General features: G+C 41.6%; 1 protein-coding gene across 3 annotated transcripts in view; it reads right to left on the reverse strand.

Annotated features, from left to right (window-relative positions):
• Positions 1 to 315: 315 nt before the first annotated feature.
• Positions 316 to 16,687, reverse strand: part of otud7b (OTU deubiquitinase 7B) — a 35,495-nt gene continuing 19,123 nt past the window's right edge. For 2 of the 3 annotated variants that reach the window (XM_055047042.1, XM_055047043.1), the window contains 11 exons: positions 15,891 to 16,124; positions 15,118 to 15,288; positions 13,031 to 13,264; positions 12,848 to 12,949; positions 12,373 to 12,500; positions 11,042 to 11,148; positions 10,691 to 10,818; positions 10,082 to 10,231; positions 8,834 to 8,951; positions 7,782 to 7,860; positions 316 to 6,110 (listed from right to left, as the gene is read on the reverse strand). In XM_055047042.1, the coding sequence (XP_054903017.1) occupies positions 4,671 to 6,110; positions 7,782 to 7,860; positions 8,834 to 8,951; positions 10,082 to 10,231; positions 10,691 to 10,818; positions 11,042 to 11,148; positions 12,373 to 12,500; positions 12,848 to 12,949; positions 13,031 to 13,264; positions 15,118 to 15,288; positions 15,891 to 15,975 (2,742 nt within the window). In that variant the 5' untranslated portion in view covers positions 15,976 to 16,124 and the 3' untranslated portion in view covers positions 316 to 4,670. The remainder of the gene's footprint in view (positions 6,111 to 7,781; positions 7,861 to 8,833; positions 8,952 to 10,081; positions 10,232 to 10,690; positions 10,819 to 11,041; positions 11,149 to 12,372; positions 12,501 to 12,847; positions 12,950 to 13,030; positions 13,265 to 15,117; positions 15,289 to 15,890; positions 16,125 to 16,687) is intronic. The other variant, XM_055047044.1, reaches the window with a different exon arrangement.

Genomic DNA, 16,687 nt, shown 5'->3' on the forward strand with positions numbered 1-16,687 from the left:
AAAAGTTTCTCAATAAAAACACTTCCAGGTGATGCATTTCTTCAGAAATAGCTTAGGATTGAGATGAAAGCCAAACTGGAGAGTTTTTAACGTTTCTTAGTGGGAAGGAACAAGTTTGATTACAGCCACAAATTACTTTAATGTGGATTTCATTTACTTGTTTGCTTTATTAAAGGAGAAAACAACTTTTTTTTTATCTTAGTAAGTTGACTTTACAGCTAAACTTACTATTTATCCAATATTTAAATTTCAAGGTTTGTTTTGGATTAAACTGACAAAATGGAGCTACTCAACAAAAACAGAAGAGACGAAAGATCCTTGAAATACAATGAAAATTTATTCAAACGGTGCAAAAAAAATAATCATAATACCTAACATAAAATCTGATGTTCTTTCTATCCAGATTGCACTGTCAGACAGCCTTTTAGTGCTTCTTTTTTAAAATAAACCAAAAAACGAAAGATAGAAAAATCAAAACAGAACAAATTACAACAAAGAACAAAAATCAGGTTAAAGTAACGCACGAATTTGGTAAAATGGTTCGCCATTTACATGCAACAGTTCCAGTCCCATGCAGCTCAGAGGTTTTCCCCGTTTCCCCCAAATAAAAGATCATAGAAAAATATAATCAAGTCGACGGTGTTGCAAAGTAATGCAGAGCCATTTCTCTTCTTGTTCTGAGGAAATGAGCAGAGTCAAAAAAAACACAACAAAAGACAAAAAACTTGTTTAATTGAAGCACGGACTGATGGCTGCAGCATCAAAAATGAAACGTTCGCAAATTTAGAAAGCAACAAACAAAAGCCAGACTTCTAGACAATTAGCCAGAAAGAACATCCTAAATGATCTCAACTAAACTTCCCACAAGGAAACCTATTTGAAAGAACAAAAAAAAAAAAATCTCACTATAAATATATAGATATATTTATTCTCAAATTGTTTCGTCAGTATTAAGGAATTTTTTCTCATTGAGAGGAGCCTCAAGTATCAAAAAGGCCCATGTGGGGGTTTCCTTCAACAGCCAAACATTTCCGCCCCCAGATCCAGGCTATTTCCAAGCTTATTCTCAGAACTGTGGAAGTTTCCAACAAAATACATTCTTACCCTTTTAAAAACACTGTAAAACTTTGGGCTTACAAAAATAACTCGGAACATATTTATACAACCTCACAAGCGCTTCTGTCTGTTGTCTTAAATATATATATATATGTATATATATTTTAAAAAAAGGTTTGCAGGCTGTAAAAACTAAGTTTGGGAGATAATTATTACTTTGGAGGAAAGGAGAGAACAACAACAACAAAAAAAGTTCTTCTCCCCACCAAAAGATTTATTCCTGTGTATCAGTTAAAATCCTACATTTTCAACACATGCTGACACACATTCACACCGGCGACGGTTGTTTCGTTGTAAATTGAGCAGCTTTAGCAACATCTTGCTATTAAATAGTGTTTAAACAACACTAACAAAAACACACCTTATTATCATTTTATGGGGGTTTAGTGTTTGTATTAAGAGCAGCAGGGCAGAGTCAAAACGGAGTCCAGAAGGAAATCAAGACAGGAGCACCCTCTAGAGGGCAAGGCAGTGAATTGCATACTATTTTGTGCTTTTCTACCAAACTCAATGAGAGAAGACTGAATAAGCAGAGCAACTGGAGTCCAACATCATGGCTTCTTGTAGTGAAACGATAAAACAGCAAGACGCGAGAACCACAACAGTCTTGAACTCGAAGTAACAAGGAAGACTCAAATAAATGCACCCAATTATCAGCTTATTTCCAGCGCTTAACAGACATGACGAGGTGGTAACTTTCAAAGGGATTGATGCTAGTTTAAAATTGTGCAGTTATTTGCTTGGTTTAGCGGTCAGCAGTGAACTGGGAGGAAGCAGTTGGAATAAAAGCCTGCGGTTGGAGCCCCGTACTTCCAGGCGGCAGTGGCTGCAGAGACAGGGGTAACAAAAAATCCAGAAAACATCTGGAAAAGTGCTTGAAGGGAGGAGAATAAAACACCTCCAGCCTCTAAGTAAATTATCTGAGGTGGTTTTCATTTGACCTAAGCAAGGAGGAAACAGGAATTCTTAGAAATTCTGTATGATTTCAGAAAATCATTATATTTTTAGTTTAAGCTTTGGTAACCTTGTGTTAAACCCAGTGTCTGATTTATTTAGTGTTTGTTCTTCATTTGGTGCAAAGAGCATTTAAAACAGCCAGTGTAGCAGCTGACAGAAGAGTGAAAGCAGAAGGAAAACTTTCCCACACTTTGGAAATTCACCTGCAGCACCAGAAGTCGAACCGGAGCGCCGCTTCACGCATCGACGCGGCCACAATCCGATCCTTCCTGCAGCAGCTTTAAAAGTCAACACGTCTAAGTTCAGGCATGCCTTTTGTATGTTTTTGTTCCAGATATCCTGCGAGGAAAAAACTGCATCTGTCGAGAGTCAGGGGAAAAACCAACAACCTTTTTTTCTCTTCCAGAGTGGGTGAGTAGCGCCACAGATCTCAGCTGGTGCTATTGCTTTTATTTCCAGCGCCTTGTGCAAAAGTATCCAAACCCCTTCAGCTGGTTCCAGCTTCTGTCCCACTAAGACCAGAAACTTCTGTTCACTCTATTGGGATTTTATTGTGAAAGAGAACTAATTATGATCTGGAAGGAAAATAATGCATGATTTTCAATGTATTTGTATTCAGCCCTCCTTTCCTGTGATACAACTAAACCACACAACAATTACATTTAGCAACTGACGGTCCAGAAAATGAGATAATTAATCAGAGAACAGGCCAAGAGCTGACACGGCAACTCTGTTTACAGAAAAATGTGACCTTTATGGAAGCGTGGCATAAAGAAAGTCATCGTTTTATCTAATGGGGAAAAAAAACATACACAGCTGAACTCTGTCACTGTTAAACACAATGGTGGTGGTATGATGCTGTGGGAATGCTTTTCTTCAACAGAAACAGGAAGTTGATGGAAATAACAGCGCTACATACAAAGCAATCCTGGAGAGAGCATTGTTATTCTTGAAAGACTTAATCAACACATATTCCTACGTTAAAATGGCCTAGTCAAAGCCTGGACCTGACTCGAACTGTTCATCCCAACTGATTTTGCAAAGAACAGGCATATTTCAGTTTCCAGATGTGCAAAGCTAAAAGAAAATCCGTTACTGCAGGACGAGCCTCTCTTTTCAAACCCTGCAGTTTTTAACATCTGTTGCTCCATGATCTAAAATCCCAATAAAGATCAAAGTTTGTGGTCTAAGCTGAGAAAATACGGGGCTTCAATACTTCTGCAAAGTAGCCTGGTCGTGATGAACCTGCCGACACCTTCCAGATCCAGTTTTCATCTGATTGCGTCAACATAAGTAAAAAAGGGGGGCGGGAATTTATTGCAGGGGTGCTGATTGTTGCATTTTAGCACCGCAGCAACATCTTTCTGCACGTTGAGCGATAAACAGTAGTTTCAGTTTGCATAATGCAAATATTGAGTAGAAGCAATCTGACAAGGACAGAGGCATCCAGTAACAGTAAGGTCATATCCGTAACACTGATGTTGGACTAAACATGTGAAGCGGAGACAGTTGTGTCTTCTCCTGTTGTGCTTGCATCACTGCTAGTTACCTGCATGAGTGTTATATACGATGCCTGCAGTTTACATTCCCTCCACAAGGAGGAGACAGTAGCCAGGTGTTTAACTCTTACTAAGGAGAGTCGACCTGAGTGAAGTTGACCCCACACCAGCTCTTCAAATGAAACAGAATTGGGGTCATCAAAATTGCTGTTTGTGCAGCTTTCATTTTAAAGATATTAATAAATGTTTCCAGAGGTCATAGGTCAACCAGTCAGTTCATATTTAGTAAATAAAACAAAATATGGTGTCCATCAGCTGTGATACATTTGTGCAGCAAACATTTTTGTTTGTACCATTACAGTTTTTAAGATTTAAAAAAAATTCTCACACGTCACTAGAGATGAACATTTTAAAAAAAACATTAATGAATGTTTTCAAGGGTCATGGGGTCAACCAGGCTGCCCAAGTTCACAAAATCAAACTAATTTGGTGTCAATCAACCAACTGTGGCAAAAAAATAAAATAAAAATAGTTGGACAAACAAGCAGCCAGCAGGTTGATCTCAGAACTTTTCTTTTGAAAATAAAAGACAAAAAAACATTTTTAATGCATGAACCAACAAACTGAACCAGCCGATTGTCACCATGTTTCATTTGATTCTGTAAATGTGGACTGACTGGTTGACCTTTGATGACCTCTGGAAACATTCATTAATATCCTTAAAATGACAGCGGCACAAACGTAAATTTGTGCTGCACAAAAATGTAACCTTTGACACGAATTTTGTTTAATTAGAAGAAGCAGGATTTGGGCAAAACTTCACTCAGGTGGAGAGTTGAAGTCCACGCACACGCACACGCGCACACACACACACACACACACACACACACACACACACACACACACACACACACACACACACACACACACACACACACACACACCAGCTGCATGAGAGCAAAAAACGTAACAGAAGTGCAGTCAGTTTTTTCGACAGTCTATCCCCCAGATTCTTCGCGTTGCCTTCAACAGGAAATGACACGGTAAGGAGTCGTTCCCCGTTCTGTTGAACTGAAACACAAAAAGGCCACTCTTCGCTCAGAAGCGGTGGACGGCTGGCTCCGCCTCCCTCTTCCTCAGCTCCTCTCGGTAGCAGTATGAGCAGTAGTTCCCCGTCTCCGGGTGGCCGTAGTAGTTGCAGCTGGGTGTCCGACAGCGGCTGGACTGCAGGCCGGCCAGACCGCCCGCGCTGCCCAGAGAGTAGTGTCTGACGGGAGGCTGCCCGCTCCGACAGTCCAGGCCAGCGCTCAGCTCCCGGAAACCGTTGGTGTAGCCGCCGGCGACGGGCTCAGCGCCGGGGTAATCGGGCGGGTCAAACTCAGGCGGGTAAGAGGGCGTGAGCCGGGAGGGGCTGAGGGACGAGGGGATGTACTGCGGATGGGAGGGACCCGGCGTGGCGGGGCAGTGGCGGGGCAGCGTCGCGTAGGCAGGGAGGCCCGGGTAAGAGGCGGCCGGAGAGCCGCCGGCCAGCTGGCGCCGTGCGTCCAGGTGGCCGTGCATGTGGAGGTGCTGAGTGAGCGGCGTCGGCACGTGGGGCTGGTCGATGAACGACGGGCGAGGGATGGGGATGACCGCGGAGTAGAGGGAAGGGCTCAGCGGCGTGGGGTTGAAGGAGGGCGGTAAGGACTCCGTCAGCTCCTCTTTGGCATCAAACGGCCGGTAGCTCAGCTCCTCCTTCGGCGGCTGGAGGTTATTAGCGACACCTTTCCGCTCGGCGTCGCGCCGCTGCTGCTCCTGCTCGGCGCGGAAGCGGTCCTTGGCGTCGGAGAGGTAGCGCTGGATCATCTCCTCCTGGAAGGGCTGGCGGTTGCTGGTGGTGAGGAGGCTGGCAAAGATGAGCTTCCTCTCGCCCTGCATGGCGGCGCGCAGGATGCCCAGGCTCACCTTCACGTCGGCGCTGTACTTGTAGTGCTCACTCTCTGTGCTGCTGCCGCCGCTGCTGCTCATGCTGCTCATGGTCCCCAGGAGGCGCTCGCTGCCCGACGACGGCGATCCCTTCCCGGAGTCCTCAGAGGCCTGTGTAGACGGTGAACTGTCTTTGCTGCCCTTCCTGCCCCTGAACGAGCCCTTCTTCTTCTCCCCCCCTTCCGGTTTGGCGCCAGCCGCTCCGGCGTTCTTCCCCGTCATCAGCCCGCCGACATTCTTCTTCAGCTTGCTGCCCAGCGTCTTCCCAAAACTGCCGAGCTTGTTTGCCACAGAGTCCGCCCTCTTCTTGTCTTTCTCTTTATCCTTCTTGGTTTTGTCCTTCCCGCCCGTCCCGGCGCCGGCGGACCCGCTGCTGGATGAGCTGGAGGAAGATGACGAGCTGTTTTTGGCCAACGACCCGCTGCCGTTGGCGGTGGAGCCCGCCGTTGCGTCTCCGTTGCCATTGGAGCTGCTGCTCACCGACTCCTTGTCCGACTCTCCGGAGTCGGGAGGCGTTCGGGCGTCCTCTCCGGCAGACGCTGTGGGGGATTCGGGCTGGGCCAGAGGGGCTTGCTGCAGGCAAACCAATCACAAAAACACCAGATTAACATTAAATAAAATGTAATTTAACTTTAGCTCTGGTTTTACTTCAGTGAGAGAAGAAAAATAAATACAGATGTAAAGAAATAACACGTCAAATAACCGTGTCACAATAAGCAATTGATCACATGATTAATTTTAAAAAAGCCTGTTAAGTTTCATTCTGATGATTAATATTTTTACAGCATTTTTTTGGGAGAATTCATAATTTATTGTATTGATTGTATGTGCTTTTTATTTTCTTTTTACTTTTGCTTGCATTTGATTTTGAATATTTAAAATTTCTTCCAGTTCCAGATGAGGTTGTTCTGTACGAAACTGAAGCGCATTGGCCACTGAGAGACAAACTTGCATTAAAATGCCAAAATCATTATATTGCCAGAACTTTTCAACTTTTAAGTGTTAGAATCAAAATTGGCATTCATGGGCCAAAAAACATAAATAAAAACAAAATAACTGGATTTAAAAAAACAACATTAACAACAAACTGAGCTGCAAAACTGTATTTTAATGAGTAGTCATGATTTTCGTTTTTGTGTAAATGATCGTAGATCCAAAATATATTAATAGTTTTGCAGGTTTGCCTCATTAACAAAAGGGTCCACTTTGTAAATTTTAAAAGGTCTCAAATAAAAATGGTCTTACATGACAGCAAGATTTAGGCCTCATTTATTGACAAGTTTAACAAAATCAGTAAAAGCATCAAACTGTGTTGTGATCTTCACAAGAGAATACAATACAACAGTTGTATTGTATTTATGTAGACATTTGTGTTGCAGCCATTATTTTAAATTGAAAGATTTTAATTAGTCTATTCTGGTTTTATTCTGATTAGAAACAAAAAGCCTGCAATTTTAATTGTTTGCCTCCCAAAATCAGTTCAGGAACCAGAAAAGGCCCCCGAGCCACACTTTGGACACCCTTGCTTTAGAAAAAGGAGACGAATGTGAAGAAAATCTCACCAGAATATCTAAATCTCGATTCACGTTCGTCAGATTATCTATAATCTGGAAGTTTAGAAGAATGAACTCAGACTAAAGCAAACGTTTTGAAGTTTTTTATTTGGTCAACAAAAGTCAGAAATGTTGCCATTTTTAAATCCACTGTCTCTTTGAGGTCGGATCCACCGAGATCAGAATTCATTTATATCCTGAATCAGAGGTGTGGCTTTTGCTGATAATTCAAAGGAAATGCATTTAATTATTTGTTCAGACTGTGGGAAACTGATGCGACTGTGAATGTGTGCGCTGTGAAAGGGAAGAAAAACTGGTCTGTCGATCTCTCATCCTGTGATTCAGGAAGGCCGACAGCGAACTGCTGAGCCTGTAGGAAGGCCGACAGCGAACTGCTGAGCCTGTAGCTTAATGAGAGAGCGCAGCAACGTCTCATTAGAACCTGGCGCTGATCCAGTCTGAGCGCTCAGAAAAGTCAAACAGATCATTACGTTTGATTGTTTTTAGATCTTCTGTGTTTTTTAAGAAAATTTTACAACACTGCAAACATGATCATGATTGGATTCATTCATTTTATAAACGATACGTTTGGACTTTTTATTCAAAGATTTTTTCACACTTTAACACAGCTGCTGACAAAAATGACTTTGGTTTGTTTTTAACAGGACGAGGCGAGTTTGATGGTTTTTACCTCACAGGGCAGCGGCAGCCAGGTTACCGTCAGATAAGTGTGTAACATCTGGAGCTTGGCCTCCAGCGAGAGCGCCACGCTGGGTAGGGAAGGAAAAAATAGATGAACAAGTTCAGTTCTGAGACAGACTCTGCTGCTAAATGTCCAGTCACTGCATGTTGCCCAGCAGGAATGACTGCTGCAGCCGGCTGGCCTTCCTGAGATTAAAGGAAAGAACTTAATAAAACTGGCTCTTTTTTTCCCCTCTTTAAAACAATAGTAAAAATCTTTTGTAAATATGTTCTTCCCATAAATCAAATGATAGTTTTAATTTAACCAGGTTGAAATTCTGTAAAAAAAAAAAAATAAAAATCTGTCTTTAAACACCTTTTGTTATCAAATTACTAACCAGTAAACCAAAATAATCAACAGATCAGCCCTGCATTGTATTAAGTCAAAGAGAAAACAAAAAAAAAACGCTGTCATTACATTTTCCCCAAAAATAAAAAAATATTTTAAAAAATGAATGAAATTATTTATTTGCATCTTTTATGCACTTCTAACAAATGAATGAAAAATCTGTGTAATGTGGCAATTTTAAATTAATTATTAGTTGCAAGCCTATTTGTTTTGTAAAATGAGGTGAAATACTTTGTTTCCAAGCTGCCAATTCTAATTCATTAAATAAAACACAATGAGATAAAAAAAAATGATTCACATTCTGCAATAAACCTTCAACTTCATGACCTTTAAACACGCTTGCAGATGAGACAGTCACCACTAGCAGCTGAGTTAATAAGGTTCTTTTTCCACAGAGCTGCTATTTTTGGCGCTTGCACCTCTGGTTCATTCACTCAAAGTATTTATGGCTAATCTCGTTGTCACTGTCAGTGGGTATCTGTAATCTGGTGTCAGCGGCCAATCTCTGCACGCCTCCACCCGCTGCTGACAGCAGCGCCGCTGTTTACGGGCCTCAGAGCACGCTCACACCCGTAAGCATGTGACGCAGCGTTTTGTTTGCATTGTTTGCGACCTTTCTATAGAAAGCGGACGGTTTAATTTTGTGCGTTCACCTCGCCAGCATCACGTTGTCTGTGTCATCTTTTCCCCATTCCCAGTCCTTCCCAGGATCCACAGCAAAGTGCAGAGGCAGCATTTTGTGCTCCGAGTCGGTGAGTGGAATCACAACTGCTGGTAGAAAAAGACAAAAAATGAATAAAACTGTGTTGCAGTTTTATTCCTCATGCTGAGTGTGACCACTAATAATCCATAATATTTAAATTTGGCCAGATTTTGAGCAGAAATATCAACATTACCCTTTAATTAAACAGGTAGGTCACGATAATCAAATAAATCAATTAATGACAAATTGAAAGAAACTCAATAATTTTCATTGACCTGATTTATTGTTTCTCTTTTTTTTCACTCTTTGTACCAAAAACTGCATGATAAAAGTAGTTTGTTCTCAGCTGGCCCTTTTCTGAGGGCCTATTTTGTTTACAAAGACTCGTTGTTGTTGTTTTATTTATTTATTTTGGATACTTAACATGTCTTCCAGTTCCAGTGTTAAATGTTCATTAGAATTTAAAGTTTACTGATCTTTCAGAATCTTTATTATTATTTTATCATTGCTTAAGAAATGGTCTCAAAACAACACTAATTTATCACAATAATTTCTGGAATTTGTCATCCAGCAGTTTGTTATTGTGACCAGCCTATGTCTATTAATCATCCATGTCCAAACATAATAAAGAAAGCATGTCACTGATTCCCAGGGACACATTCTGAACAGATACATGTCTAATCGTAAGCATTTGTGAAAAAAATTGTAGAAATTGTCAAGATTATAATTTGTTTGGCACAATTACATATTTTATGGCATCTTTTTAAGAATCTTTAAAGCTATCTATGGAGTTGTGCTCAAGTAAATGAAGAATTTGCTTATAATTTTATAAAACTGTGTTGTTTCCAGTATTTTTTCATCAGTTTTAGACATTTACAGTTTACACCAGTATTCTAAATGACAGAAAACATTTGTTGTTGATTACACTGTGAAAAAATTGCTCATTGTTCCCCAACTCTGATTTTATGATTTTATGTGACTGAAGAGCTAATATGCAATAACAGAATACACAAACAAAAATAATACGTGTACATTTGCAGAGTTCACTTTCAGTATAAATTTCACATCACATAAGGCAATAATAATGGTTTTTATTGGGAAATTTATATCTATTTTTTCCATTTCTTCTCTGAAATCCTGGCATCTGAACAGGGCTGCGTGCCGCTTTCAGAGCCACTGCAGACGTTGGGGGTCTCACCTTGATCTTTGGAGCTGTCCTTCTGCTCCATGGAGACCAGGGCAGAGAAGTGCGCCTGATCGTATGCCAGGACCAGGGGAGAGCGATGGCACTTAGCAGCTGGCACCTCCAGCGGTAGGTAGATGCCTCCAAAAGGGATGGGAGCGAAGGCTGTGGCACAGGAAGGGGCACAGGGAACATTAGAGGACAAAAGGTAAACTATTTATCTACAAAACAAAAGGAATAATTAATAACAATCACAAATGAAAGCAGACAGATGTTCTTCCATTTTTTTATGGCAGCAATGTTAGTAGTGTGTTGAAATGTAAGGAAATAAATATTACATAATACAATATTATTTGTAGGTAAATATCGGTTATTGATACTGGTGTCCTGACCGTTGTATAACCTCATAAATCTACTACAGCAGTGGAAACACAGTTATCCTATTAGCTGGAAACTTTATCAGTATCGCTTCATTATGTGCCAAAATAAAAAAATAAAAAAAAAGACAAAACTGTGACATACATGTGGTAATTTCATACATGTCTGGAGTAGAAGTGAGGCATAGCAGCCCTGATTCCCTCCACGTTAAAATGTGTCACTAGGTGGAGGTTCTGCTGCACCAACCTTCTCCTCCAGAGTCCCTCAGCATGGTGTCGGCCACCACCACGATGGGCCTTCTGAGGACGTGAGCCAGGACGAAGACGTGAAACTCCTCTAAGCTCTCATAGACCGGCTCGTCGGACGATTCCGCCCTGCAAAAACCAACAACAAACACAAACAAACAGTTGTTTACTCTGGAACTGACCCAGGCCGTATAAAAAGCGTTTCATTAAAAAGCATGGCCGCTCGGCTGTTTATGCGTCTCAGAGGACATATCACAGTGACACGCCGCAGTTGTTTGTTCGTGGAAAACAAGCAGCGTGTGACTAAGTGGCGTGGGTTAACAGTCGGTGCATTGTCCGTGCCAGACCTTACCCGTTGGTGCCGTTGGTGCTGTAATGGACTCTTGGCTCGCTGGAGGCCAGCTTCAACAGCTCGTTCCACTCTTTCTGCCACTCCTCCTCCGTGTACACCAGCCCAGACTGAGATGGGGGGAACGAAGGACACAGCTTTGTCATTTAGAGAGACGGTGTCGAATGTCACAGAAGCATGCGCCGACGTTCCTGCGTCTTACCACGAAGCTACAAACTGACAACTGAGCCCGGAGCGTCTGTGCTGCTCAGACAGCAGCACCAGAATTTCTCATGGAAAATAAACTCTGCAGGAGCCGCAGCGGCCGTTGAAGAACGACCAAATATTAAGCAGTTATTGGTGTGGCCTCTGCTCTGTGGGCGTCTGGTCTGCACGCCGGCTGCTGCCATGTTAAATCACACACTTGTTGTACCACAAAGCTTGCTTTCATACCAAAAAGCTACAGTCTGAAAAAAAATGGAAACAACCCCACTCTGGTTTTGTTTCAGAGTAACAGAACTGAACATTTACACCCTTATGAGAGGATCAGGAGTTACAGCCGCCTATCGAGAATCCTGTTAAACATTACCATCAGCATGTTAATAATGTGGGTCAAGTTAAAAAAATAACTGCAGGCATGTCTAAAATTAGAGAAGATTTGATGTTCTTAATACAGTTTAACAGGGCTGGAACAATCATTGAAATTATCGTAAGTTAGATTAGAAATCGATTATTCACTAACTGGAGTACACAGACTCAAAAAAGGCAATTTGTTGAAAGAACAACATTATCATAGCTGTAATTAAGCCAAAACTGTACAAAAAATACATATTACATTTAAGTTCAAAAACATTTTATTTTATTTTATGTCCATATGTATGTTCTACTCTTTCTTTGGCTTTAGAAAATATTTCTACATTTTACCTTTAAATTTCTGCTCTCACTATCAGTTGAACTATTGAAATCCCTGTTATGCAGCCAAGCCTTGTTAAATATGGATGCTGCTTTGATGGAGCAGCTGGTGATGAATAATGTACCTGAAAGTTTGGGTTTTAATTGCATAAAAGTACAGTTTTAAACTTTGGGAGCAGTTTTCTCTCGCAGGTTGAGGCAGATTCTTTCATACTGACGCAGTTTGTAGTTTTGTGTAAAGTGGGGATTTCCAACTTTTGCTCACGTGAACCAAAATTGTCGAGGCATAAATGAACAACTAAAATCAAGCAAAAAAAGTTAAAAATGTTTTTTCTTAACTAAATGGGTCTTATTTAAAACTGTGCTTGCTTTTTACTATGACTTTAGCCAGACAATAGCTGGGTAAATGTGTCTCAGAGCGACGGGCAGTCAGGGTAACGCACCTCTTTGTTCTGTTGGGTCTGCTGCCACCTCCACCTGCGCTTCAGAGCTTCTCTCTCCAGGCCGTGATCCATCAGCGCGTACAGAGACTTCCGCAACATCAGGTCACGATCATGGAAGCCCCACATTCCTGAATCACAAACACACAACATCTTGTTTTTCTCTCCTACATAAACCAGAAATTCTACAAATGTAGGCCTGCATTTCTGTTTTTCTGTTGAGATGTTAAGCTAGTGAACAGACGTCCAAAAGACAGATGTTTTTTTGGGACGTCTGTTGTTTGGGCGTCTAAATTGATGTGTCCACCTCAGCTGTGGACTTATTAATTTCTCTGAACAGGGATTCCTAAGAGGGCCACAAAGGGGAGGTGGATGCGCTCAGCAACACTGCAATTAGTTCCTCAGTCAACAGCGAAGCTCTCCTGATGAATACTAATGGAAAGTTAACACGAACGCTCCTGGGAGGTCTGAGTCTCACCGAGCGAGGCGGCGTGCAACAGGCAGTTTCCGTCTCCGCTCGTCGCCAGCGGCAACAGATTCTGACAGTTTGGGACCACTTTCGTCCACCAGTTCAGTCGTCCTGCAGGCAGAAAACTTTGACTTTAACCCCTGTGTTTAAAGCAGCATGCACCTTTATGAGTCACATGAGGTAAAGTCTGACCGGCGTTCTCCAAGGCCACCATCATGGACTGCTCAATCAGGTCCCTCTCGATGAAGCTGCGGAAGTCGTCCCTGTACGCGGTGAGGTCCGGCAGTTGGAAAGTGCAGAGCGGCGTGTCGAGGAGCGGCTCGCTGCTGCTGCCGCCGCCGGTGCTGGAGACGTGAGAGCGGGCCAGCGAAACGATGGTGGAGCTGGCGTGAGAAATGCCCCGCGACAGACGCTTCTCTGACGCCGCTGAAACGCAGAGAGGAAACGGTGGGAAGTAAAGCTAGAAACTGTTTTACAATCAAGTATGCAGTTTATTGTATTATCTTTAATAAAGCAGTTTATTAAAATATGGAAAGGTTAAAACTTTGTGGGTTTATATCGTTCAGGTTTTCTAATACCAATTAAAGGATGGAAAGTTTAGTGGAAGGAAAAAGTTGGGTAGAAAAGAAACAGAGACAGTTCAAACAGACTGGAGCTGCCATCTACCATCGGTCCAGACTCTGAAAACTACAAATAGCTGCTTTAATTTTTTTTTTTTTTTTTTTGGGATGTCTGATATAATCTGTTTAAACATAATGATCAAAATTACTAGAGATACGTTGTGCAATTCATGTATGCCACATCATTTTTGCTTTTCAATTAAATATTAAAATAAATGAACTTTTTCATATTTTATTTTACTGAATCTTCAATACTTCCCTGTTTTTAACTTTGATTGTTTTACACTCTATTGTAGTTTCAACCCAACCTGAACCAGTTGACATCGTGTCTGAACTCGATCCAAACCGACCAATTAACCTTAATTATAGGCCTGAGGCCGAAGTAAACCCGACATAATATTTTAATAACACATGACTTTTAGGTTATAATTTGAGTAAGCAGTGCAACCATTTCTAGCTTTTATTTAACTCCATTTTGTCACTTGTTGTCAGTCAGGTGTAGCTCATCTGAGATGAGTGATTGATAGGAGCGGAGCAAGGCGGGGCGCTTGTTACAGTCTGATGAACTTCTGCCTCTAAACTTTCTTTCTTCACAAGTCACGTTTATTTGTACAACACATTTCAGCAACAGGGCAGCTTAAAGTGCTTTACACTGTACAAAACAGTTATGAAACAAGTATCAGACATTACAATTTATCAAATATCATCACAATTACTGAGCAAATACATATTAAATACAAGGTCCCATTGTATTGATCAATGTCCCAGTTACTAGGCAATTCGAAACAGGTAGGTTTATAGTCTTTGTTTAAAGATTCAGTTTCTACACTGTTTTCTGAAAGTGCTTCTCTATTTACATTATAATAAGTAGATTAACCCACCTGGTAACGCTTTATTCTTTATTTGACGGGGCGTGCATTAGACTGACATCACACTGTCATGAACATGAAGGAGTCTTTATGAATGTCTACAACTGTTATCATGAAGTGTCATTCGGTAAATAATGACACTTTTAATGCAAAGTTGCTCTAAAAGTTGCATTAAAAGTCCATTAAAAGTGCCAACTTTGAATTAAAGTGTCATTATTTACAAAATAATACAAAGTTGTCACTTTTAATAGACTTTTAATGCAACTTTGCATTAAAAATGTCATTACTTACCGAATGAAACTAAATGACAACAGTCATAGACATTCATAAAGACTCTCTTGTTCATGACAGATGTTGCGTCATGTTTATGACAGCATGATGTCATTCTTATGCATCAAATAAAGTGTCACTGCACACCTTCATATCAAGTATTCTCGTTTGGCTTTCTCTGTATATGTGTTGTAGGCTGATTAAATGTGCCAGAAAATCCAGAGACTGATTCGACCATCAAACGAATAGTTTTGGTCCGACCCGGCCTGGACATAAATCTAAGGTCTGTGTTGAAACTCCTTTGTGTTGTTGTTATGAGGGTGATGTGTAGCCAGCAAAGTAAAGAAAGTTCTTGAACTTTAGATAGGTCAATAAACACACCTGATAACCTCTGAGAAGCAGAACAAAAACTTAAATATTTAACATTTTTCAAAATGGCTTCCAAATCTAATCACCATCCAGATTCCACATAAATAGACTTTGAACTCTGATGAAAAATAAACAGATCGCTGCCCCTCACCTTGCACCACCTCATCTTGCCGGTGGAGAACAGGACGCCCCACCCGGGCCATCTCCTTCTCGGACGGCTGATAGAGCCGGTCTTCTGGGAACGAGTATGTCAGGTTGCCAGCGTGGACCTGTCGCAGCTGCTCGAAGTCACTGAGCGCCGCCGTGATGTCCCAGTTCTTACCTACCCAGATGGAGGCAGAGGGGAGAAAACATTCATGTGACTCAACTGCATGACGGGACTCGACAACCTGGATCAGTTTTACAAGGCGAGCAAATGACGCGTCGTTAATAAGTTTAAATATTTACCACCACTCAATCCAGCATGGGCTGTCTTATCTCATGCAAAGGCGCATTCCATCACTCGGGTGAATGCCAGCGTTTGCTGCTGCAGCTGCATTACATTTTCAGAGTATATATCTGCTGGCAGCTTGCACCGCTGCTTGGCAACAGAAATCCTCTTCACTTTAGCCATACCTCGTTTCTTTAGTTTGGTAGCTAATAGTAATAATAAGACACAAACAGCAACTGAAACTAGATATCTCCAGTGATGAACCCACATGACCTTTGTTAAGTTGCAGGTCAGGTGGGTGGAAAAAAAAGTGAGAGAATCGCGTCTCCAAGATTTTAGGTCTTAAATATGTAAAAACAAATTTTTTTTGGTACCACTGGGAGGTGGTGGAAGAGTCCATTTGTTTTCACAGACTATCAGTTTGACAGCATACTGTCATGACATGGTGACAGTAAATATATGTAAAACTCAGGTTTTTAAGGGCGATGTCTCACCTTCTAGAAGATCTCTGGCCAATCCCGGTTCAGCTCCAGTAGAACGGACAAAGTCGGACAGGACTGCGTCCATGTCCACGGTCATGTGATCATGAATTCACAAGTTGAGTGGTTGCTTCCAAACATTAAAAATACAAAAAGAAAGATAAAACAAACACGGACTCTGCTCTCCGAGACGGGAAAGCCAGCGAGGAGGTGGAGCCGTCCTCTGGTCCTCTACTCCACTGGCCACACCTGAGAAAAAAATGGAAAAGGTTCAACAGAGATGTTATCAGATACTAAACAACTGCATTACAGCTTCTTGTTAAGAGGTCAGAGATGTTTTACAGTACGTGCTTCGTCCAAGCTCCTTTTAAATGTCACGGCTTTAACGCCCTGTAGCCAAAACATTATCCAGAGACAAGGCGATCAAATCAACGCCTTCAGTCAACTCTCAAATACTAAATCCAGAAAACAGGGGCTGTTAATTCTGAACAAGCAGACTGCTTCGTCACACTGTCCTTTATGCGTAACCCGATGGTCCTGATTCATATTGGCATTTCAAACAGTCAGAACCAGAAGGTATTCTGCTCCTCTCTTCACATGCTGCAAGGAAACAAAACACCAAATTAAACAAAAATGTTTTCTCAAAATGATGTTTTGCTCCGTGTCTTATTTGTTACACAAGTTGCCGACGTTGAATGCAAACCATTAAAAATCCTACATGAGATTGCCTGCAGTTAACATGGGCCTGTTACAGCTGTGAAAGTTCAGTTGATGAACTTTGGGAGAACAGAGATTAAAATTCCACAAAAGCC

Source organism: Poeciliopsis prolifica, unplaced genomic scaffold, assembly GCF_027474105.1.
Source record: "Poeciliopsis prolifica strain line A6 unplaced genomic scaffold, Auburn_PproV2 SCAFFOLD025, whole genome shotgun sequence".
NCBI classification, from domain to species: domain Eukaryota; kingdom Metazoa; phylum Chordata; class Actinopteri; order Cyprinodontiformes; family Poeciliidae; genus Poeciliopsis; species Poeciliopsis prolifica.